General features: G+C 42.9%; 1 protein-coding gene across 1 annotated transcript in view; it reads left to right on the top strand.

Annotated features, from left to right (window-relative positions):
• KCMF1 (potassium channel modulatory factor 1) overlaps positions 1 to 26,583 on the top strand; it is a 397,476-nt gene that overhangs the window by 113,710 nt on the left and 257,183 nt on the right. The window contains exon 3 of the mRNA XM_086961817.1: positions 23,507 to 23,646. Within this exon, the coding sequence (XP_086817943.1) occupies positions 23,507 to 23,646 (140 nt within the window). The remainder of the gene's footprint in view (positions 1 to 23,506; positions 23,647 to 26,583) is intronic.

Genomic DNA, 26,583 nt, shown 5'->3' with positions numbered 1-26,583 from the left:
CCATCTCTAAAGGAGGAATGGCTAGATGGATTGTAAAGTGTATTCAAATATGCTATCACAAAGCTAAACGTACACTAACAGTTCCTCCTAGAGCACACTCCACTCGCAAACTAGGAGCCTCTATGGCTTTCTTAGGAAACCTACCAATAGAGGACATATGCAAGGCAGCAACATGTTCTACAATATACATCTTTACTAAACACTATTGTGTTGATGTGCAAGACAAGCAGCAAGCTGCAGTAGGCCAAGCTGTTCTTAAAACACTATTTCAGTTTGCTGCAACGGATACAAGTGACCACCGCTAGGGGAGACACTGCTGCACAATCGTTGCTAAATGTAGGTTCTGCAGCTCATATGCCTCGAACGGAAAATGCTACTTACCATTATGCATCTGTTCTTGGCATGTAGAGCTGCAGAATCCTACATGCCCTCCCGCCTCCCCCGGACTTGTATCCGTTCCAGTACTCATCTTACTTAGATGCACACGCATGGACATCCTTTCTCTTTACTTCTACTAACTCCATCATTTCCAATCACGGCGAAAAACAATCTGAGGATGGAGTCGATGACCATGCGCAGTATTGTCCAAGGGAGGAGTCACCTATCTCGTGACTACAGAGACCTCTTCCAAGAAGACACCAACCTGCAATCATCCGAGCCCAACACCAGGTGGCGATCTATTGCTAAATGTAGGATTCTGCAGCTCTAAATGCCAAGAGCAGATGCATACTGGTAAGTAGGATTTTCCTTCCTTACATGGAAAGTTGCTTTTTTAGTAGCTTTTACCTGACTTAAAAGAGTAAGTGAGATCCAAGTATTAACAATTCAAGAACCATTTATACAACTTCATCACAATAAAGTGGTTCTTAAAACAAATCCAAAGTTTCTGCCAAAGGTCATTTCACCTTTCCACCTCAACCAATCTATTGAGTTGCCAGTATTTTTTCCCCAACCGCAAACAGTTGCAGAAAGAGCTGTACATACATTAGATGTAAAAAGGGCGCTTTTCTATTACATTGATAGGACGAAACCATTTCGTAAAACTAAACAACTGTTTGTGTCCTTTTCTCCTCCACATAAGGGAAATCCTATTTCAAAATCAGGCATTGCAAGATGGATTGTTAAGCGCATTCAAATTTGTTACCAAAAAGCAAAACGCACTTTATCCATTCCCCCTAGGGCTCATTCTACCCGTAAATTAGGGGCATCTATGGCATTCCTAGGAAATATACCATTAGATGACATCTGTAGAGCAGCTACATGGTCTACTCCGCACCCATTTACAAAACACTACTGTGTAGATGTGCAGGCAAAACAACAAGCAAGTGTGGGCCAGGCTGCACTCAAAACATTATTTCAAATTACTGCAACAGATGCGGGTGGTCGCCGCTAAGCGAGAAACTGCTGTGCAGTCTATGCAATAGTGTGTGGTCTGCAGCCCATATGCCTCGAACAGAAAATGCTACTTACCAGTATGCATCTGTTCTTGGCATGTAGGGCTGCAGAACCACACACGCCCACCCGGCTACTTGTATCTGTTCCAGTATTATTTTATTTAGATACACAACACATGGTCGTCTCTATCTGTCCTTGTACAACGCCATCATTTGCCCAATGGCGAAAACAATCTAAAGATGGAGTTGACGCCCATGCGCACTCCGATCTAAGGGAGGAGTCATCCAACAGACAAAGACTCTTCCAAGACAACAATAAAAAAGTGTAATCATCCGTGCCCACCACCAGATGGTGATCTAATGCAATAGTGTGTGGTTCTCCAGCCCTACATGCCAAGAACAGATGCATACTGGTAAGCAGCATTTTATTTCTCTGCACACTAAGTTGACAAGTGCTGCGCCCACCTTGCTTCCTCCACTACTTCCCCCAAATTATCTTTCCTGGTTCTGAGTTCCTCCCAGTCACTCAAAGTGTAAACAGGAGTAGTGTGCATATAGCACAAGTGCTGTTCAATCACCCCCATTCATATGCCTGCTCAGACTCCAGTCTCATAACGCCCCTCCCACACTCCCCCCATGCGATCAGTCCATCCTCTCAGGCTGCACAGTGCTCAGAAGACGAGAGCAGCTGTACACTGGCAGGCTTATGTGGAGTTCCTTTGACTAGGTCACTGAGTCCTGTTCATCTGCATGTCTGCTCAGCTTCTTCACAGTCCTGAAATGTCATGTTTCTGCCTAAACCTTTAAGTCCATTGACTCCTTGCAGTCGGCAATTGCAGCTTGTGCAGGTGCCTGGTGACCTATAGGTTTGGCCATCAACGGGGCCTTCAACGCTTGGGCAATTACAGCCCTGCTTATGCTGGTTGGGAATTCAGCAGATGCTGCTCCACAGAATCGGAACAGGAATTTCACTGAAGCTGCCCCATGCAGGCGATCAGGAACTGGGCAGATGCATCCCCACAAGGGCTGATTAACTGCATTGTCACGGTTTCCACCTGGAACCATTAAGAGAGTTTGGCGAGGGGGGCCTGCAATATCTGGTTCCCTCTAGTTCTGGTCACTACAGAGCGACCAGGATCATGCTGGGCCGTGCTTCTTTCTGTACAGTCTCTCCTCATGGTAGACAGACCTGCTTCCTCTGTCGGTTGGGACAGGTGCATATCTTTAGATGAAGTTCAGGCTTCAGATGATTTCTCCCCACCAATGGCAGGCTGGCTGCCTGACAGCATAGCTGATGAACAGTTCAATGCGGAGCAAGTAATTCCTTGGTCATAGGGGGGTTGGAACTGGAACAAAATAGGGTAGTTGGGATCCCACTTTTATACATAATTAGCAAACGGAAGAAGCAGAGCTACTGTCTCAAACTGTAGATTTGAATTGAGGTCATTCTTCATTCAAGTGTCCTTTCCAGATTCCTTCAGTCACAGCTTCTCACAGCTGAGTTGTCTTAGTCTTGGAGCACCCACTACAAAGGTGTAATGGATTATGAGGTTTCTGCACTTGGCTGTCATCAACCCAACTGAAGGAGAAATCAGAAAAAGACAAAAAGGCAGCCCCCATCTAAAGGCTTCCTCGCCTTATGTAACAATCTCTTGTCCCGCCTTTCACCCCTTCAATCCATCAAATGGCAGCATTCAGGCAGACTAATCCGCAGCTCCTTGTATCTTCTGAGGGTGCCTTCTCTCCACCCTGCTCATTTTAATATCTAGGTTTGTACCCTCCAGCTAAAGGAACATGAGTGGTACACATCCACTATCTGAGAGCACAGTCCTCACCGTCTGTTTTGTGCACGGCCAGACCAGAACAGACCAGGCCTGGGGCATCCAAAATGGATCTCACAGACCTCCATTCCACAAACTGGCATGTACCAGACAGTCCACACACCCTAACACACTAAGCATGCACTTGTGATGTTAACGCTAGAGACTTGATCAGTGCATAACAGCAGAACATTACATGAGTAAAGGCCAGTGGCCTTAAACTTCAGTGAGCCTGATAAAAAAGGTGCGGTCATACAACTGATCCATAAAACATGTTATGCTGCCACCTCTACTCTATATGCTAAACCTAATAACCGGGACAGGAGTCCTTTATCTCAAAGCATGGCAGGTATTTCTTAACTGTGCACAGAACAATAAGTTGATTACAATGGGTTGATCCAGCACGAACCCAATAAATTGATCTGGGATAAATATTCAACATCACATCAATTTGGCCCATACACATTCACCCAAATCCCTGATGCGCTGAGGTCAAGTTTGTTAACTTTACTTCAATTTTACTTTTGTTTATTCAGGCACTAAATTTAAGCATCCTGTACTTTTGCGTATTTAACAGATTTTAATTGACTTTTCATCTACTTGGTCAATGGACCAACTAGTTGAAGAGTTTATGGCAATGGTAATTCTCAAAAACATTTAATCATAGAAACTGGATAAAATAACTACAAACTCTTGGTGAGATTTAATAATTTGATCTAGTAATAATAAATGATCATAGCGATTACATTCATAAATTCAAATACTAGAAACCTCATGAGAGAGAAAGTTCGATCTATAGCAGAGTAAAAACTGAATCCTTCATCATTATTTTGCAAAGAATGGATAGATGAAGAGCCATTAGATAAAAGTGAAAATATTTCTATTGTTTTTTTTAAAAATATTTATTTTTATTGAATATAACAAGGAAGGCAAGAACAAAATATACAGTGTGCTTTGTTCAAACGAGGATGGAAAAACAGTACATCAAATAATCAATAATCAATACAAGGAAGGGAGGGGGACAGGGGGCAAAGCAATAAACAGACAATAGTGCAAACTTAATGTGGGGTCAGGGGGAGAGTGGGATATCGATGTTATCCACTGCAGGCGGTGTACATATGTCCACGATACCTGTTCCATGGCCCCCATACTCTATGCCATTTCCGGGGTGGCCCCGGACTAGATACACCGTTTTTTCCCTAAACATACACCAGTCCATGTTTTCCTTCCATATTTCAACTGTTGGAGGCATATGGGATCCCCATAACTGTGCAATATCCAGTTTAGCAATCATGGCCCACTGGGTCTGGGCTACGTTATAATCTGTAGGTTCCCAGACATTTAACAAGCAGCGCCTGGCCTCCGGTAAGAGAGCTATACCCGTCACCTCTTTCATTACATCGTACACTCCGCTCCAAAAAGCCGCGACTTCATGACATTCCCAAATAATATGAAGAAATGTTCCCACCTGCCCACATCCCCGCTCACACAGACTCTCCTCGGAAAAGGCCATCCAAACCAGACGGGGGCCCGTGACGTACACTCTGTGAAGGATCTTAAGCTGGACCAGTCGAAGTCTCGCTGGAATCGCGACCTCCTTGGGAGAGGAGATCGCCGATTGCCAGTCCTCGTCATCCAATTCGAGGCCGTCACGGACCCATAGATCACGTAAGGGCAGCAGGAGGTCCGACCTATCATTGATCAACTTTTTATAGACAAAGGAAATAGTACTGTCTGGAACATGACCGTCCAGCAATCTATCTTCAAGCGGGGACGATTCCGGGACTACCTCTCCCACCGGAAAGACTGACATCAAGGCATGGCGAACCTGGACACAGCGGTAGTACTCTGTGTTCCCTAATTCAAACTCTGTCCTTAAAGTCTCAAATGATTTCACTTGTCCCTTAACCCAGAGGTCTCCCACCTTGCTAATACCAATGAGGTCCCACTTATCAAACCCCTTAGTCTTCCACAGTTTACCAAGTCTATCAGAGTCGAAAAGTGGGGTCACTAAAGTTAAGCGGTCCTTCCAACCCATCAAATTAGTTGCATCTTATGTCCTATACGAACGGCCGTCTTCGTAGGCCCCGACAAAGACTTCACCACTGATTTCGAGTACAGCGCCCTATAGTAGTTACCCCCAGGCAGCAGCCATCTATCCATACCGAAAGCAGGGTTCAATTCAGGACCATGCATACCATGATTAATGGCCCCCAATTGAGACGCCCAATAATATCGTTTGATGTCAGGGAGAGCTAAACCCCCGTCGTACCACGGAAGCGTTAGTTTGGCAAGCGCAATGCGAGGTCTACCGTCCCATATCAGTTTCCTTTGAAGACCTTCAACTGTACGAAAATAACTAACAGGGACTATATCAAGAGTGTTTTGGAGGGCATAAAGAAAACGAGGCAGAGACATCATCTTACAGAGGGCCGCGCGTCCAAGCGGCGAAAGCGGAAGCCTACGCCAACCCGCGACGTCCTGCTTCAATCTGGTCAGTGGGAGAAGATTCTGCTCATACCAAGTTACAGGGTCCATAGAGACCCAGATACTGAGATATTTAAATCCCGTCTGCGTCACCTGAATGGGGCAGATATGCGGAAGGAGGGGGAACGTCGCCAGAAAGAACGTACAAATAGGATTTTGCCCAATTAATAATCAAGCCCGAGTTTCTACCAAAAGAGGTCAGGACATCGCATAAAACTATCAACGATTTCCTGGGCGAGGTCAGATATAGCAAAATGTAATCCGCGTAAAGCGAGATGCGATCTTCATACTCAGAGGACCACTGAATACCCCTCATCGAGGGCTCCCAGCGGATCCATGCAGCGAGGGGCTCAAGTGCTAGGGCAAACAGGAGAGGTGATAGATACCCCTGACGAGTACCCTGCCCGAGACCAAACTGAACTGAGACGCAATCGTTCACCACAATTTGCGCAAGGGGGTCCTCGTAAAGGAGCTGCACCCAGTCAAAACCGGTACCAAACACAAATTTAGCCGACGCAGCCTACAGATATGGCCACTGAACAGTATCAAAAGCCATCGTGGCATCCGACGCCGCCAAAGTGGCCGGCTCACGTAGCCAGACGCCTAAGATTCAGCGCAGTGTTTCTATGGGGAATAAAACTGGATTGATCCGGATGGATCAGATCGCTAAAAAGTGATCAATCGATTAGCCAATACTTTTGCGAGAATCTTAGGCTCGGCATTCAAAAGAGTTATTGGTCGGTACGACGCACACTAATCCCTCGGTTTCCCCTCCTTATGTATAACAACAATCGTCGCGAGTCGCTGATCACGGGGAAGAGAACCACACTCACGAGACTCTAGAAACACATCTCTCAAATAGGGAGCTATCTTGTCAGGCTGCAACTTGTATAACTCTATCGGCAGACCGTTGGGACCCATGGCTTTACCAGACCGCAGGGAGCCGATCGCAAGAGCTACCTCATCAGCAGTTATTGCACTATCCATTTGCTCTCTATCTGTATCTGAAAGACTCGGCAGAGCAATGTCTCGCAACAATAAGTGGGAGTCCTCCTCCGGCCTGTCCGACACGGAGGAGTACACCGTCTGAAAATCCGCAAAGCACGCAACAATCCCCACTGGGTCAGTGACCCGAGCACCACTCGCCATCTCAATCTCGACTCATGGCCCTAGCCGCGTCCGTAACCAATGCCCTATATTCCAACTGCTTTAATCACAATACATGCATCCTAGCGCAGGTAATTTCCTGCTCTAGGTCTAGCTCCAGGTCTGCTATCTCAGTCTCGACCTTCACTACATCCTAATCTTTCCGTTTCTTAGCGCCCGCAATCAGCGACAGGGCTTGGCCCCTAAGGACTGTTTTAAAAGCCTCCCAAAGCGACACTGCGGACGAAACAGAGCCCTCATTCTCTAGAAAATATTGATCAAGTGACTTTATCAAATCATTACGAGTTTTAGGATTTCGGAGATACCAAGGGTTGATCGGGGCTACCCGCCCCTCGGTCCCCGAAGACAATTTCATCTGAAGCCATAGAGGAGAGTGATCAGAGATTCCCGAGCCATATGTTTAACCTCAGTGACAGAGGGTGCCTGTTCAGCAGGTACCACAACGTAATTCGGCTACCATGAGCGCGAGAATGGAACGTGTATTGCCGCTGAACGGGGTGCAACAGTCTCCAGCAATCTACCAGGCCTAGAGTGTCAATGAAGTCATGAAGCCAGTTCTGTGCCCCCTTGAAGTCCCTAGGTGGCTGTCTATCAGAAACACCAGATACAACCGCATTGAAATCACCACCCAGCAGTAATGACCCTTCGGGGAGAAGGAGGATAACCCGTCCCAAGTCCGCAAAGGTAGTTGACTGCAGGCCAAGGGGGACATAGACGGAGACCAGGGAGATGGTCCTACCCTCCCACGCCCTGTAAGAGCGACATAGCGCCCTCTATCATCAAGGACTGTTTCATCAACTTCCAGCGGGAGAGAGTTCTTAATAAGGATACCCACCCCCTGGGAACCAGAGGAGAACCCCGCATGGGCAACCAAGCGATACCCCTTACTATTCATGGCATAACATGTATTCCCTATCAAGTGAGTCTCCTGAAGAAGGACCACATCCGGGGAGTGACTTTTTAATAGTTGCATTAACTCCATGTTTTATCTTATACCCCAACCCATTCACATTCCAGCTCATAAGCCTCAACCCCCTACCCCCATCCCATAAGACAAAGAAGACCCAACCCCGAGAAGAAACCAGCACTGTAATCAGAAAGTCTTGCAATACTGTGCCTTGCAGAAAAATGAACTTGAATACTAACAAATCCCCCCTTCCCCCCACCAACAACCCGTTACAAACCCCCCCACCCTGCACCCCTGCGTAAGTCTAGAAAGCCACCCCAAGTTGCAGTGTGCCTGTCGCCCCCACATTTAAACTAATCTACAGAAAGTCGAGCAGAGGAGGAAAAAGACCCGCCAATAGCCCCGCAACCCCCCCAAATGTCACACCGAATCATACGACATAATTAGTGCACCACAGTTCGAAGCCCCTCAAAGACCCCAGGAACCAGACAAAGAAAGCGCTTATTCCTGTTCCATCGATCCGCCCTCAGCACCGCCAGCCTGTTCATCCTGTGGACGATGGGTCGGTAGAGTATCCTGCCAGTCGGCCGCCACTTCCGGTCTATCGAAAAAATAGGTCCACTCTGAGTGTTCAATTCGTAACTTGGCCAGAAAAAGCATGGCGTACTTGAGGCCCATTTCCGCCTCAGGAGCTTTCTGTACTCTGCTCGCGATTCAGCGCGTTAAGAGCCGGTGTTGGGGGCGTGGCCTTAAGGGTGGTGGGCGTGGCCGCAATCAACCCCTCGGACTGGCAGCAAGTGAAGAGGGATTACTCGTGAGCGCTGAGATCCGCTTTACGATAAAAGCAGCATGGGAGAGTGGCGGTAATTATTAAAAACACAGTATTACACAACCAGTTTAAAACACCAAAGCAGCTTCTCCCGGCTTTCCGCCTCAGGAGCTTTCTGTACTCTGCTCGCGATTCAGCGCGTTAAGAGCCGGTGTTGGGGGCGTGACCTAAGGGTGGTGGGCGTGGCTGCAATCAACCCCTCGGACTGGCAGCAAGTGAAGAGGGACTACTCGTGAGCACTGAGATGCGCTTCACGATAAAAGCAGCATGGGAGAGTGGCGGTAATTATTAAAAACACAGTATTACACAACAAGTTTAAAACACCAAAGCAGCTTCTCCCGGCTTTCCGCCTCAGAAGCTTTCTGTACTTGTTCTGTAGCCTGGGCATAGCGATCCATGATGTTAGTTTGGGTATAGCCACCCCGCCGAGTGGTCTTAGACTTTTGTTTGTCCCCCTCCGGTTTCCCCGCCATTGCGGGAAGTAGTAGGTATGGTCCCAAATGGGGGTGGAGGGACAAAGCACAAACAAGGCAGCTGAAGAATGGTAGACTATGCCCGGCAGCAATCGATGTCGGTTGACTTGGAACAGTCACACTAAGTGGAAAGATGGAGGCGTCAAAGGTCCCTCGAGCGGAAGTACAGAGTCAGCCGGAGAACACGGCTCAAGCGTCTTTCCAGAACAGGCCAATCAATGAAATATACACACTCGAGTGCCAAGCCAAACAGTTGCCCTCGGCGAGAGGGAGGCGCTCCCAGTCCTGGATCTCTATATTTGGCAAAACCGTAAGTGAACCGGACCGGTCGTCCCCTCCACCTCAGGCCGATGTTGTTCAATTGCACCTCGGGCACCATGCCAACTCCACAGCTGGGCATCACGGAGGTGTAGGCCGCAATCTTCCAAGCGCCATAACTCCGGCTCCCAGGGTCCGATCTGGATTCTGATTGCAGTTCTTGCCTCTCCCGTGATTCGTCTTCACAAAGACATCAATAGGAGACAGGATAAACAACAGGATATATGCGGGAGGTTACGAGGGTCTCGGGAGCCCTGTGATCACGCGGCCATCTTGGTTACGCGCGAAGCTCCTCAATATTTTTATTTTAAACCATCAATTTAAAGGGGATAGATGAAGAGACAAAAGTTACAGAGACAAATATATGACCGCAAAATAATTTCTGCTACGCTAAGTTAGATCAGATACAAACCCAAGGGATCTGTAAGGGAAAAAACACGACCCAGCCCTAGGCAGCAGTGGAGGGCCCCTGAATCAAGAGTCAGGGATCAAAGAATCCAGAACCAGGACAGGGAGAGGACAGGAATAGCTAGGCCTCTCTGCAAACCGATGAACAGCGGCGCATCAGTCATTTGGACACCTTCAGCCTAAGCGACCTTAACCACACCCCTAAAGCACCTATTCCTATACCCTAAAAGTACATGTCCATCCCACAATAGTTGCTAAATTTGCATTTTCTAGCTAAGGGATTGGTTGAGTTCTAGAGGTGCGAAGTCACTCCACTATGAAATCATCTACTTTTGACTACACTATTGTTCTAAAACATTTTTTGATATAGTCATGAATACAGCTCTCTCTCATAAGTACACATGTATCAAACATAACCTAATTTTATTAACAATTCATAACATCCGTCGACTTCATGTGCAGTTCCCACATTCATATTGACTGTTGGCAGGCTTTCAACGTTCTGTTCTTCACCAGGTCAAGCTTTTTCTGCTCTCTTCAGCACTTTCAGTTATGCGGTCACATGGTTCCTGCTCGCTCCTAATTCCACCCACCCTTGGTTAAGCCAGCTTTAAAAGATGGAGGACTCGTCCATTACTAAAGGAAAGTAAAACTGACATTATTAATTCTGTGACAATGCAATTTTTACTGTTTACCACCCACTTGAGCTCTACTTCATATTAACGGTTAGCCTAGCCTAGCATAGCACAAGTAGAAAAACTGCATTATTTTTTAAGATAAAGCAACACACACCATGCTTTTTACTAAATACACATGCGGACTTGCCATGCATACCTTCTTAGTTCGTTCTCAACACAAGATTTTTACACTTCCGGTTATTTATGTATTATTCGGGGTTAGTTCATGCATATTGCAAAGCAAGCTTCCCGCGTGTGGTGTAAATGTGCTCATTAGTTGTTGTAACACTACTTACTGTTAGTATGTATTACAGGGGTGTTCAATTGAATAGGTTTCTTTCGTGAAATCCTGCTCCACCAATCCCCCTCTGATGACTTTTAGGAGTGTCAAGAAACTCCCGGTCTCCGGTGGCACAACGTGGTACTACCGCGCAGAACGGCAGAGAAGACCGAAAGTATCAAGCGGATCTCGAACTACCAGTACCAGCATGCCTAGCGCGATCAGCGCGCGAACCAGAAACGCCTACATAAGGCGCACAGGAGCAAGTGACTGGGTCGGATATTGAGATCCTTGCCGGCCTCCTTGTTTCCTGTACAGACCTTGCTGTTCGTTTACGCCGGACCAGAGTCGTTCGTGATATCATAGGACCTGATTTCAAGACAACAGTTCCATGACGGAGGTAAGACGGAGCGGCTGCTCGTTTTCCCGTCACTCGAGCGGAGTCTTGGTAGAGTGTTGGTTTCTACGCTCCCAAGACAGGATTGAGCAGAAACGCACACCACAAAGGTGTTTGCCGAGTCTCTGCTGGGGTTTCAGATTCCGGTGTATCCGAGAGGCACTAGAGGGTGTTGGTGCTGTAACAGTGCACCCCACCGGAAAGACAAGTGGACGCCAGCCTACAGTGTGTATTGATTGAAGGTGGAGCGGCTGTTCCCTTCCTTGCTCACTGTACCTTACGGTCGAGTGCCCGGCTGGGCATTCCCGGGGGCGTTCCAACACTGCGCAAAAAGCAGTTATAACAGGCTCTACTGCTCAGTGGAATGAGTCAACCCCATTAGCCTCTTTCGAACTGCATTGTCGGCCGTTGCTCTGCACAGTGCCCTCCGCTGGGGAATACCGGGACCGGTATTCATGCGGAGGACGGTTGGATCAAGGCCCTACTGAAGTACAGGGCGGCTAATGGGTATCCTTATACATACTGTTTATTTCTTGGTTTACTACAGATTGTGGGGAATTCCGCACACCACAAGACTATAGATCACTATTTTACTTTGTCCACTATTCTGTACTTATTAAAGGTTGCTGGGAAGCACACCTAAAACACTGTTGTTGTGTGGTCATTTTTTTTCTCCCCGATTCCGAGATCTGGGGAGGATTACAAGGAGCCACCATAAATACTCACCATACCAAGTGCCAGCTTTTATTTTATCTAAAATGTACTTTCTCTCTTTTTATGGCACTCTCATCTAGCTCTTTCATCATATTATAGTATTCTCCTTGTATATCTTCTAACTCTATTTCTTCTCTCTTTCTTTTTATTCCTTTTCTTTTATTCTTTTTGTCGGTTGCATCTTTTCTTTCTCTTGTGCATTTAACAACACTTACACGCTGTTAATATTACTAGGGCCACTATTGCTACTGAAAGTTTTGGCATTATTATTTTTCCTAATAAACTACTTCCAACAGTAGAAAACCTCTCCTAAACACCGTCAACTTCCAGTTGGGTTAAATCATTATATAATTTTGTAATATTTCGAATACATCCCTCTATCCCTTTACTTTTGTCTGGGATGTAGGTACAGTAGTGTTAAATTTAGACATGCCACAGACTCCAATCCACCCTCTTTTGCCAAACGAACATCAAGGGCAAGTCGATTTTGCAAAACCATTGATCCGATTGCCACCATTTCGGTATCAATCATCAAGAAACCACCAGCAGTATTTGTTGATAAACGATCAACCCCTGTGGACAATTTTCGAATTTTGTGCAAATTCAGAACCACTCCAAATGAGGGTATCAGTGCACCAAAAATATCACCTATTATTTCTGAAAAAACGTGCTCTTTTACTACGTATTAGTCCTTGTTTTCCTCCATTGATACTATTGTCTTTACAGTCTACATGGTAGACTTTTGGAAAAACAATTGCACAATAACAGCTTCCATACCAATGTGCAGGCAACCTATAATAGGCTTTCTTACCACACACATAATAGATTCCTAGGGAAACCGGATCAGTTCCACCCTTTAATCCCCATCCTCCAGTAATTTGGAAAGTATGCTCACATCCACTAGTGCCAATGAAGTAGTTATAACCAGTCTTCATCTTAAGTAAACATACTTTACCTTTCTGTGACCAGTCCAGGGACATTGCAGCTTATCTCTCACCCTTCTCATGATTTCCTTCTCTAAAATCCCTAGGTGGTGCCTTTGGCTTCTGTTAATCAGCCTTTCTTTGGAAACTTCTATTTCTACCATTTCTACTTCCATTTTATACCATGTCTAACAATAATTCAACATGTAAGTTGCAAGTTGTTCTTCTTACAAGCATAATCTGTGTAAGGATTTCGTTATATGCAAGAGTTCTCCCATATAGCGTGCATTTTTACCACTTACAACACTATTTAGTTCTCTTATAACTGGTATTTCTGAAATTACTAAATCTGTATTAGCATGCTGAAACTCCAGTTTACTTGTCACAATGAACAGGCTACCGAGGACACTACATGACACACCATATGTTAGAGGAAGGTGGTGATAAGTCCCCCTTTGTGAGACAGACAAAGGTAATTGTAAACACACATAACAATCACTCACATTCATTGTTAGTGTACGCATACAACAATTTGGTAAAAACATTTAATGAAAAATCACTGATTTGTCATGATGGAGAATATTTCCATCCATTTGCTCTATATTAGTATCCACAGGTGTTTTAGAAAGCTCATGAATTCCTTCAGTCGACACATCATTAGTATTATTTCCATTGTAATTTACATTAAAAATGGGTCTGACAACAATTAACAATATCCACATAAATGTTAGTAGGAAAACACTACATAAGCAAGCTTGAATACATCTACGTTTTAGACTAGATTTTGGTTGCCAAGTCACTTCTGCCATTTTGATATACTACAAAAATACAAAAGTCTAAAAATCTATGGACTGTATTCTATGTAAAAATAAAAATCATTAAAATAGATTTTAGTTTAATCCTACACGTCAAAGCTGTCTTCTTTACCCCTTTCTTTTATTTCTGCCTCAGGGTCTTTCTTGAGTCTTTCATTTAAATGTGACTGACCAGTTGCTCCTTAATCTTTTTACAGTTCCTTTTAAGGTGTTTACAGTTTGCTTTCATCTGCCTTCTCAGTAACACTACTTTCATTTTCTTCAGCAGGCTCTAAACTTTCGAATTCTTCTAGTATGACGTAGGTCCATTAAGGAGCTTTGCATTTTCTACATAGAATTCTTACTCTTCTTGTTTTACGTGTTGCTTTTCTTCTTCTATTGTCAGGTTCTGTTTGACTTGAGTCTTTGTTACTTTGCTCTGGTCTTTTTATCAATTTTCTCTTTACTAATCTATATTTCAGTCTTTTTACACCACTTGACCCATGGTCTCCTTTTCTAGATATCTTCGTTTGTACTACCCTTTCACCTTCTGTGTTTTGTTCACAAGTTCTTTTATTTAGTCTTCGTTCTATCTGTTTTTCTCTGTTACTTCATATTTGTTACTGTAGATTCAACACTTCTGATTCATCAGTGAGTTCACCTTCTTGTAGCTCATTTGTGACTTTACTCTCCTCTGGTCCTACTTCTGGCTCAACAGCTGTTTCACATTCTTCTGTCTCGACAATTGCTTCACTTCCCTCTGGTTCAACTGCAGCCTCACCTGCTTCTGATTCGACAGCAGTCTTTTCAGTCCCAGTATCTTGTGCCCACTTTACTTGACTTGTGCTTGGCTGTTTATCATCATATCGTTCATCAGAATCTGTCTCTCCAGACTCTTCAGCTTCGCACACTCCAGCTGCTGGATCTTGATTTTGATTTACCAGTTGCTGTTCTTCAGGTCTTTCAATTGGACTTGGAACTAGGCGGGTATGGCTTGTATGTATCCAATTTGGCAAACCTAAACACTTCACTGCTGTGGTCATTACCAATATGATTTGGTAAGGCCTGCTCCAACGGGGTTCTAGGCATGTTTTCCTCATGTGCTTCTTGACTAGACTAAACTCACCAGGATTCAAATCATGTGCTTGGTTCCGCTGTGTCATTATGGCATCTCCTCCAACCTGGTGGGATACAGAGCGCACCATGTCAGCCAGTCCTTTGCAATAATCTAGCACATCATCATCAGACATATTCATCATTTTGTTCCCAGGTATGTATGCTTGTCTCATGGCTCTTTCCATCAACACTTCATGGGGGATTAATCCTGTCTTTTTGTCAGGAATACTTCTAAGACTCATCAATATGAGGGGTAAAGTGTCAGCCCATTTCAGTGTTGTTGATGCACATCCCCATTTATCTGCTCAACAATACCAGATGCTACTGGTCGATAGGCACAATGAAACTTCTGCTCAATTTGTAATGCTGCACAAATCATCCGAATTATTTCATCATTGAAGTGCAATCCTCTATCTGATTCCAAAGTTACTGGAAAACCAAACCTGGGGATCAGTTCTCTCAACAACAGCTTAGCCACTGTAAGGCTATCATTCCTTCTCGTTGGATAGGCCTCTACCCAGCAAGAAAACAAACATACAATGACAAGAATGTATTTCAGCCCATTGCATTGTGGTAACTCAATGAAATCAATCTGAAGTCTGGTAAAAGGACCTCCTGCTTTCCCAATTACACCCCAATTTACAACTGCCCATCTTCCTAGTTTTGGTTTTTGGCATATGGCACACCTTTGACATAAATTCTGCGATTACCCTGAACTTTGGATTATACCATGTCTGCTTGAACAGTCTAATCATTGAAGCTCTTCCAATATGTGTCAGTCCATGTTACATCCTGGCCATGTGAGCAAGTAAAGAATCTGGTAATTCTGGTCTTCCATCGTGATAGACCCATACCTCATCTTCTGCATTTTTCCAACAACCTGTTTTACTCCATTCTTCCTTTACCTCATCAATGGCTTCTTCCTGTATTTGCCTTACCTTATCCCAAGCCTCAAATGTGGTTGTTAACATAAGGTGGCCTTCGGTATTTCCTCTTTCAATTGGTCTGTTTATGGCCGTTGTATTTTGTGTACAGTAACGCGCTAATTGATCCACGTATCTGTTGCCCTTTCACATCATCACCTCCGGATTGATGTGCAGCACATTTAACTGCAATTCATTTTGGCAACTGCAAAGCATCCAATAATTCCTTTGGGGAACCTGAGAAAGTCAGAAATCCTCTTTGCTTCCATAGCTTACACAAATCATGTACCAGCCCAAATCCGTACTGACTGTCAGTGTAGATTATTACTTTTAGATCTTTTGCCAATTTACATGCTCTAGCCAGAGCAATTAACTCTGCAATTTGAGCGGTGTTTACCCCCTTCAAACAAGATGCTTCTAGGGCTCCTGATAAGGTGCAGACAGCATAACCAGCACACAATTCACCCCTTTCGTTTCTCAAACATGATCCATCCACAAACAATTCACAATCTGATTCTTCCAAGGGTTCATCCTCTATATCAGGACGGGGCTTAGTACAGAGTTCTGTCACTTCAAGACAATCATGTTCCGCTTCCTCTCACCTAGTCACATCTTGAATCACATCTTGAAGTAGCAGGGTTCACAGTAGTGCACCTCACCTAGTCACATTTTCAGCACCTAGACTCTTTCATATTTAGTCAAGACGACTAGAGGCCATATGTTGAGTCAGACTGCGGGTTAAAAGGATCTCAACAGAATGTGGTACATCCACTATAGCTGGATAACCCATCACAATTGCTTAACTTTGTTCCAGACTTACACAAGTGGCGGCTACTGTTTTTAAACAGCCTGGTAATGCTGCAGCCACTGAATCCAGGGTAGCAGAAAAGAATGCCACTAGACGTCTTGCCGTTCTGAGTTAAGACTGCAAGTGCATTTCCATCTCTCTCACAACAGTACAATGCAAATTCTTTAGTATAATCTGGGATCCCCAAAGCAGGTGCTTGAAAAAGACTGTTTCGTAATTTTGTAAAGAATTCCATACTCTCTTCGTCCAACACAATTGGATCTTTCACATCTTTTCGTGTCAAGCTCTGTAGAGGTTTTGCAATTGGTGAGAAACCACAGATCCACTATCTACAATATCCAACCATTCCCAAAAACATTTGCACTTCTTTTTGATTATTGGGTGAATTCATTTTCTTGATCACACTGATTCTCTCCGGTGTCACCTTTCTCACCCCTTTTTCACTCTTGTGACCTAAATACTGAACTTCCTGTATTCAGTATTACAATTTAGATAGTGACACTTTGTCATCCTTCTGCTAAATGGTTCAGTAAAGCAATTGTATCTGTTACACATGCTTCTCTGGTTTTTGATGCCACCAGTAGGTCATCAGTGTACTGAACCAAAACAGAGTTTCCAGGCATAACCAAAGTCTCCCAAATTTTTTTCAAGATCTGATTAAAGATCGAAGGACTCTGTGTACCCTTGAGGAACTCAGCACCATGGCAAAACACTGTTTGTGAACCAGAATGCAAATAAATATTGACTTTCCGGGTGCAGAGATATGGAGAAAAATGCCGGACACAAATCAATAACGGTGTACCATTCAGCATCACAGGGAATTTGGTAAAGAATTACTGCTGGATTTGGCACTACTGGACAACACAGCACTACAATTTTATTCACCTTTCTCAGATCCTGAACTATTCTATATTTTCCATTAGGCTTTTTAATTCCAGTAATGGGTGAGTTACATGGACTTCTCTTTATTTCTTTTAGAATCCCCTGTTCAATCATTTGGGCAATCACAGGTGTGACTCCAGGAATTACTTCTGGACTCATTTTGTACCGTGGGTTTTTTGGATATATAGCACCATTTTTTGCTGTAATTTGAATTGGATCTACATTTCTCATTAACCCAATCTCTTTTCATGTGAAATCTCACACATCGGATCTCACTGGACCTTTTAATTCCTCAGGCAAATCTTCCTCAGTGAGGAGTGAATATAATTCATTCACTTCTGATATTCCTTGAGCCATCATTACTATGTATTCAACATCCTCATCGGGTGTCATAAAGGCAACGCCCCCCGATGTACAATAAATGGTGCATTTCATTTTGCACAGCAAATCCCTGCCCAGGAGATTAACAGGACTGGAATCACAAGCCACAAACCGATGCATGTCTTTGAAATTTCCAATATGAAATTCTATCAGGGCTGTGACAGGGGTTTTAATATGTTTATTTGCAATGCCTACAACTTGGATAGTTTCTCCCGAGAGGGGTAGGTTTGGAATTTCTGCTGCACTCACAGTAGAACGGGTAGCACCAGTGTCCAACAAGAAAGTGATAGCTTTACCTTCTACCTTTCCATCAACAGATGGACTTGACTGATCTACCGCTAAAGATGCGCCAAGTACGCACTCTTCCTCCCCCCTCAGGCACCGTCATTGAGATGAATCTGAATCACTCTCATTGCACCACAACAAATACTGCGAAACTAGTGGTTTCTTATCAAACTGCTCTTCTCCTCGGAATCCAGTACTCATACGGTACATCTGCATATGAGCATTCACATTGTGGGGTATAGGAGGTTGTGGCACCTGAAACTGTGGAGTAACTACCTGCTGCTACTGCTGTTGATTCCCAATCACCTCATTCTGCATCTGTGGATTTAAATTTTGTTTTACTCCATTACCCTTTTGACCAGATCTACAATCATTCTTCCAATGTCCAAATTGTCCGCAAGCATGACAAGGACATTTCTTTTTAGCTTCCTCCTTACACGTTTTAAAATTCCCTTAACCTACATTGGGTACTAGTCCAACCTGACTGACTTTGTTGCACATTACTATTTTCTTGCTGCTGTTCTGCCGCCCACATAATTCTCTCCTTTAACGTTTTAAGCCTTAAATCAATGTCATCACTACGGTACTTTGCATACCTCATAATCTTGTCTATTGATTTGCTTTGCCAGCAGAGCATATGCTGTTGTATCATTGCACTAATCTCTGGTTTCAATCAGTGTACAAATCGATACACAAAATATCCCATATCTTTATCTCCAATATTCTTAAACCAACTGTACTGTTTAAACACCTGCAACAATCTCTCATAATATGCATGCACTGACTCTTTAGGCTCTGTAAATCTTAACCCAATTTGTTTCTTTAGGGAAACTCTTCCCTTTCAAGAAAGTAATGACCTGATGGTACTTCCTTACCACCTCTTCGGATGGTGCACCTGATTTCGCATCTCTGGGATATTCATCCTTAGGCCAGTCAACAGTAATTTTACATTCTGTCCACAAGTCAGCCGGAACCACTATTTCAAAAAGACCATCTAAATCTTTCAACAGCACCTTTTGAAACCTTTACAAATCTATCCACTTGTTTATACCATTCAACAGGCTTCTCTCGCAATCTGAGAAAATCATTGGTGAATGACAATATATCATGTCTAGTCCAAGGTACATTAACATATCCACCACCTGGAACTTATCTCATTGGGCATGCCCTTTCAACTTGCTCGGTTTCCTTCAACGGAAACCTGGAAGTTCCCTTACCAGTAGTTTCTTCCTTCTTTTTCATCCATTTACTCCTCCATCGTTCTACACTTCCACATTTCTTCAAAATATTAATTCTCTTATCTGCAATCCTTTCCCTGACTTATTCAGACTCTCGAAATCCAGTAAAAGCCATTCTGTACGTTTTCTGCAACACTTTCGACTTTTCTATATCAACCCTAAACTCACTAGCAGCTTCCGATAGTTTCTCATGATGATTCTTCGCTCTCCAAGTAATGCTTTTACACAAAAACAGCACTCTTCCTCACAATAATTTGCTAGTCTATCTGGACTTACTGTTCCAATAATAGTCTCTTCCAACTCTACTTTCAATTGACTCACATTTATACTCTGTGATTGAGCTTTTGGCTTGGTCATTTCTTTTATCCAATTAGTTAATTTTTCTGGAGAGGGACCTGCTGAACTCCTTGCTAATGGAGTAATATCTGGCCCTATTTTCCTTTGGTCTAATTGAATACTTCTCCTAGGAGTCTGTGTTAATAAATCACCGACCGGAAGGTCTAACAGTGTGGTATATTGGTCATTTTGTCTATTTTCATTTGTTACTTGACACTATTTCACTCCTTAAACTACTTCTTGGAACTGACAATGTATTTACTTTTGGCAATGTCGATTTTTCTCCAAATAATGGAACCACAGGCCCAATTGTCACTGTACCTTGGGGAGTTAATGGGGTTATCATTTCTGGAGCGCTTGGAAACACCTCCCCTGAATTTTCTTCATATGGAGGAGATCTTTTGGTCATAATATCTTCTAACAATTAATCATCGGTTTCATCCAAGCCCTCTTAGGACGTTTCTATATTTTTCCTTTTCTCTTTACACTTAGTACCTGTCTGACTCCCTACTGTCAAAACTGGATATAGACCTTCAGTCACCATAGCTCTTCATCTTTTCATTTGATCTTCTCGCCTCTCAAATGGATATCTAGACATAAAGCCTCTGAATCTTCTACCACTTCTATCTTTTTCTCGCTCAAAAGCTTTCACTTCGTAATCTTATAACGCTTCATACTGGGTAAGTCTAGGGTTTAGCTCTAATGAATTCATTCTATTTCGCAAATTTTGTAAAATCCTTACATTAAATGTACTATACTACGGGGAAAGCTAACATCTCATCATCGTTTGTATATTTAATCCACTTCTCTAATCAAACACACGTATGGTGGGCTCCATCATCATATAAGAAGCAGGCTTTTTTGGGGGTGGAATTGGGAATTCCGTCTCTAGTCACAATTTGTTTGTCTTACTTAAAGAAATTCTTTGTCTTTAGCATGCCCATTTTCAGACTCTTTTATTAGTATTTCTCAACAAACAGAATAACAAAACTTCTCCGTAACTCTCCGTTCCCTATTTGCGAAGTTCTGTTCTATACTAGCGCGACTCACACCAACCAACCAATCAGAGCTCTCTACGTAACTACAGTCTCAACCAATGTCAGCACGACTCACACCAGCCAACCAATCGGAGCTATAAACACCCCCGCTATCTGACCAATGCCAGCGCAGCCTTTTGTGACGTCAGTTTTTACTCCTTCCACTGACCCTCCCTTTACAATCTACTCTTGATACACGCCTGCTGCTTTGTCCAATACCAGTGCGGCACTTTGTGACGTCAGTATCACTCCTGCTAGTGACCCCTCCTTCACAAAATCTACCAGCAATATTTTTTTTTTGTTTTCTTAATAAAAAAAAAAGAATAACCTGTTAGCAACAACATAAAAAGACAATGCTACCTTGTCTGCTCCCATAAATAAAGAGATAGTCTTCACTTTTCCAAGAGATCCTTAGACTGCAAGTAATAATAACGACCAGCGTTATCTCACTTCTCTATCAAGCTCCAGGGAGACCTGTTAATCCTCTAGGGATAAAGCCGAAGTTTCACAATAGGATAGTCCATACACATTCACCCAAATCCCTGATGGGCTGGGGTCAAGTTTGTTAACTTTACTTCAATTTTACTCTTGTTTACTCCGGCACTAAATTTAAACAACCTGTACTTTTGCATATTTAAGACCTTTTAATAGACTTCATCTACTTGGTCGATGGACCAACTAGTTAAAGAGTTGATGGCAATGGTAATTCTCAAAAACATTTAATCTTAGAAACTGGCTTAAACAACCGCAAACTATTGGTGAGATTTAATAATTTTATCTAGTAATAATAAATGCTCATAGCGATTACATTCATAAATTCAAATACTGGAAACCTCATGAGAGAGAAACTTCGATCTATAGCAGAGTAAAAACGGAATAATTCATCAACATTACCTTGCAAAGAGTAGATAGATGAAGAGACATTAGATACAAGTAAAAATATATCTTTTTTTAAACCATCCATTTGGAGGTGATAGATGAAGAGACAAAAGTTAGAGACAAAAATACGACTGCAAAATAATTTCTGCAATGCTAAGTTGGATCAGATACAAACCCAAGGGATCTGTAAGGGGAAAAACCACCGCCTAGGCAGCAGTGGGGGACCCCTGAACCAAGAGTCAGGGATCAAAGACTCCAGGACAGGAACAGCTAGGCCTCCCTGCAAACCGACGAACAGGGACTCATCCCTCACTCGGACAACTTCAGCCTAAGCTACCTTAACCACACCCCTAAAGCACCTATTCTTATTCCCTAAAAGCACATGTCCGTCCCACAATAGTTGCTACATTTGCATTTTCTAGCTAAGGGATTGGTTGAGTTCTAGGGTTGGGAAGTCACCCCACTATGAAATGATCTACTTTTGACTACACCATTATATAGTCATGAACACAGCTCTCGCTCATTAGTTCACATGTATCAAACGTAACATAAGTTTATTAACAATTCATAACATCCATCGACTTCGTGTGCCGTTCCCAAATTCATATTGACTGTTGGCAGTCTTTCAACGTTCTGTCCTTCAACAGGTCAAGTTTTTTCTGCTCTGTTCAGCACTTTCAGTTATGTGGTTACATGGTTCCTGCTTGCTCCTAATTCCACCCGCCATCGGTTAAGCAAACTTTAAAAGGAGGAGGACTCGTCCATTACTGAAGAACGGACAACGGACATTTATTAATTGTCACAATGCAATTTTCACTGTTTACCACCCACTTTAGCTCTACTTGATATTAATGGTTGGCCTAGCATAGCACAAGCAGAAAAGCTGCATTATTTATTAAGATAAAGCAACGCACGCCATGCTTTTTACTAAATACACATGCGGCCTTGCCATGCAAACCTTAATTCGTTCTAAACACAAGATTATTACATTTCCGGTTATTTACGTATTATTCAGCATTAGTTCATGCATATTGCGAAGCAAGCTTCCAGCGTGTATTGTTAATGTTCACATTAGTTGTTCTAACACTACTTACTGTTAGTATGTATTATAGAGGTGTTCGATTGAGCAGGTTTCTTTTGCGAAATCCTGCTCCATCAGGGTCTTATTCATCTGCACTATGTGTGATCTGAAGCCGAGATCTGTATCCATGTAGAATCCCTAGGATGTCTTGCTGTGTTTTTTCCAGATGTGGTGCAAAGCTGTTGAAATTCGGATTTGGACCTAATGTTCCGTACTTGATTGTCATTGAGAATAAACTCCGTCTTGGTCAGCTTCACATGAAATGTGACTTACACATTGAAGCTTGAATGGTTGCAAGGCAATTCTTTAGCGGTATGCTGCTGTGGCCATGTCAGACTCTGGTACAGCTAGGTATTATCTGCTGACTGGTCATTGCTTCTCATACTTTAGGGCTCTCAAAACCTTTAGTTAAACATTGAAAATCCCTAGTGTGAGGATGCAGTTGTGGGTAGTGCTGCAAGTTATTGTGCTGGTCTTGAACCAAGAAGTACGAGCCAGGGTCTGTTCTTCATGCATGATTCAAATTATCGTATAACAAAATCAACAAATGCCATTTGGAGTACACAGGTGACGGACAGGACATCGTAATGCAGTACTTAAGGTTGATTGGTGCGTATTGTGATGCAGTGTCACCTTGGGTAGGAATGTTCACATCTACAACCTGTGCATTACATTGAAGCTGGGAATACTTTGCCAAATTAATTTCTGTACAAGGCCTGCTTATTTGGATTTTTAAGTGTCCCGTTTGTGATGTTACTGTCATTTGCCATTTACTACTTGAACTGATGAAATTTGAGTAGACGTTTCAGTATTGAAACTTAAAAGAATAACATTTTGAGGGTTATGTTAAATCTCCACAATTCTCAGGTGACAATCTGTAACTTTCATGCGTGTGAAGCACTGTGCTTCTTGGGATTTGGATCAGCTTATAACATTTTGTTCCTCTTTCCAGATTTGTATTATGGTGGTGAAGCCTTCTCTGTAGAGCAACCACAGTCTTTTACATGTCCTTATTGTGGAAAAATGGGTTACACAGAGACATCAATACAGGAGCACGTTACTTCTGAACATGCAGAAACATCAACAGAAGTGGTAAGCCTCAGTCCCATTCCCTACTAAATTGTTCCCAGCTTTTTGGAAATTTCTTTTTATTTGTGCACACACATGCCTTTTTTTCAGACCCCTAGGATGCCCAAACTGACAGATCATAAAGTTACTTTTTGCTAAAAGAATTGTTATTGAATCAAATAGTATAGTCATTGCATTGTTCATTCCTTGTGTTGTACAAGAACAGGCTTCTCCAACGAGTAGCTTGTGAGCTAATGGTAGCTCCCCCACCTATATGTAGCTCTCCTCTGTGCAGCTCAGCCTCCAAAATTAGAAGCTTTTACTTGGCTGAAGTAATATATGTACACCCAAACTAAAAAGTGTGTATTCGAGAGAAAAACATGCGTATTTTCAGGATTAATAAGCATGTTTTTTGAAAAAATGGTTACATTTCTAAAATCTATTTAAAGCTGATATTTGAATGATAAATTGTGGTGTTGAGGAACTTTATTGCTAATATTACTTTGGTGCTTGGTGGTATTACAGCTATGACTGTTATGTATTGCCCGTGTAACACATTCTTTGCTGACAGTCTTTTTTTTCGTCTTTCGTACATTATTGGTGGCAACAGTGCCTGGTGCACTAAGGTAATCACTCCTTGTAATCTTTCATATGCTGGCTACTAATAAAATCTTGTCCAAGGTGGTGGTCTCTGTTAAAATACTAATAATATTAGTAGCTCAGGTTGTATTATAGAGGCATGCATGGCTTACCACGTGTGCCTCTACCAAGCAGCCTAAACTATGAATGCGTTTTAACCACGCATTCCTTTACCACACATGCCTTTACCATGTAATTTCACGGTAAAGGTATGAATGGTAAAGAGGTATGCATGGCTAAGGTCACAACCACCCCCCCCCCCCTCCCCACCCTCCGCTACAAACTCTGTGGTCCAAATACCCTGATCCCCTACCAACCTCCATGCTGTTCCTAACCTTTAACAAACACTACCGACCCCTTCCTAGCCCCCTGCGCTGTCACTAAAACTACACCAACTCTTTCTACTGCCCTTAGGCCTAATACCCAAACCCCTATTTTGAAAAAGAAGCGAACCCCCTCCCTAAAAACTACCCGACCCTCTCCTTGTAGTGTAGTTCCTATATTCCCAATAGGCTCTGCACATTGGAATAACATAAACAGCAGTTTAGACGTAGGACTGAGGTCGACTAGGTCTCTACTGAATATGTTCGACTTAATTAGGTATGCCAGCTAGCTCAGAGGTTACTAGAAACTTTCTCGAATGAACAGCGAGGAGTTAACTTCCCTGATTTAGACAAGAAGGGATTAGTTTCTGACAACCCCATAAACATGACAACTTTGCTCCCCCAGAATAAGGAGTATATCTCCAGAGTTGTGTGAAAACAATAGATAGCTATTTCACTCCGTCAACCGTGCATACTTAGTTTCACCAGGGTGCAGAGAAAGAGAGGCGGGCGTTTTCAATAAAAGGTGTTATTTATTGAGCAGTCTTCTTTCTCATGCAAGAGAAATGAATTGCCACAATTGCAATACTTGTTATAAAGTAAAGTGCGTACAATAAAAGGAGTATTATAAGATAATACTGTAAAAGCATTGATATTGTTTCTGAGCCATATGATACTTAAAACGGATAAAATATATACAATTACATACAATGATAAAAGTTGACTAAATGTACTCAACTAGTGCTTCTAAACCTAAGCCTAGTACGTGGGAAGGAGTAAGGGAGTTGCAGTTTAAGTTAAGTTAGTTTTGCCAAGAATCTGACTCAAGAATTCTCTACGGGTCTAATCAGCTCCGTACCTTGGTTTTAGAATGAAGGAGGTCTTGTATCTCGTTGTCAGGACTCGATCTCCCAGTAACCCACAAGGGTGACTGGAAACACTGGAGCTGGATTTTCTCGGCAGGAGAAAAAGACAGCGTCTTTCTCAGTGCGTCAAAAGGGAGGGACGGCTTCCTTCGGCACTCTCATCAGCTGGGCTTCGGATAAGTAGATAGCCGCTCTGCTCCAAACCACCGTGTGTTGCTTAAGGCAAATGCTGGTATATTTATACCTGGAAGGTGCCGTGTTTGCCGTAAGGTTGGACATAAGACGTCAATAAAAGATGTCACTAAGAACTGGCCATTCTTTCGGACTCGCAGGAGTTATTTTACAAATCAAAACAAAAGCATGGGGAATTCCCAGGTTACTGGAGGTTTGGTTTGTTGAAAGAACTCGTTGTACTTTCTAGGTGTCTAAGGAAGTAGCCTTGCCGTATTTGGACTGCATTGGCTATTACTAAATATGGATATGATTCTTATGCCTTTATAAGGAAATGATTTGTTACAACCACATAAGGGCATAAATCCGGAATATTTAATTAGGGTCCTAGATACGTTCACAACACCCACTTCACGTATACTGTCCACAACACCTACTCCACGTATAATGTCCATCATTACTAAATACTAAGCAATATATAAACATATAAGTATGCATGTGTTTTCCAGCCCACCCCAAAATACATCAAATGCATTTGAAATGGTATATATACTCGAAAATGAGTATTACACTGTACGCTTTAAGCAGTGGTACCATTCAGATAAAATTTTGTACATTTAGAATGTTGACTGAATGAATCACAAAATGTACATTCATGAAATGGCTCTTAATACAGAAAAAAAAGTCGAGACCATTTAATCACATATTCATACAAGATCGTACATGAGCTAGAGGCTGATTTCAAAAATATTGTCTCTAGAGTCTCTAAGAATAGAAGTTCTGTTCTCTAATAATAGTTCTACTTTAAGCAGAGTATCATGTGCCAAAAAAAGTAAATATTTTGGAAATTGGGAAAAAAATACTTTTGCTTTCATGGGAAAAAATAGTTCCAAATGTTTTCAGCAGTGCTGTTTATAAAAACTGAGGGACGAATTCAGAGTTCAGGGAACGCTGTGTGCTCG

This window comes from Lissotriton vulgaris, chromosome 3_1 (genome assembly GCF_964263255.1).
Source record: "Lissotriton vulgaris chromosome 3_1, aLisVul1.2, whole genome shotgun sequence".
In the NCBI taxonomy this organism is placed as follows: Eukaryota; Metazoa; Chordata; class Amphibia; order Caudata; family Salamandridae; genus Lissotriton; species Lissotriton vulgaris.
This window is presented reverse-complemented; position numbering and strand designations above follow the sequence as displayed.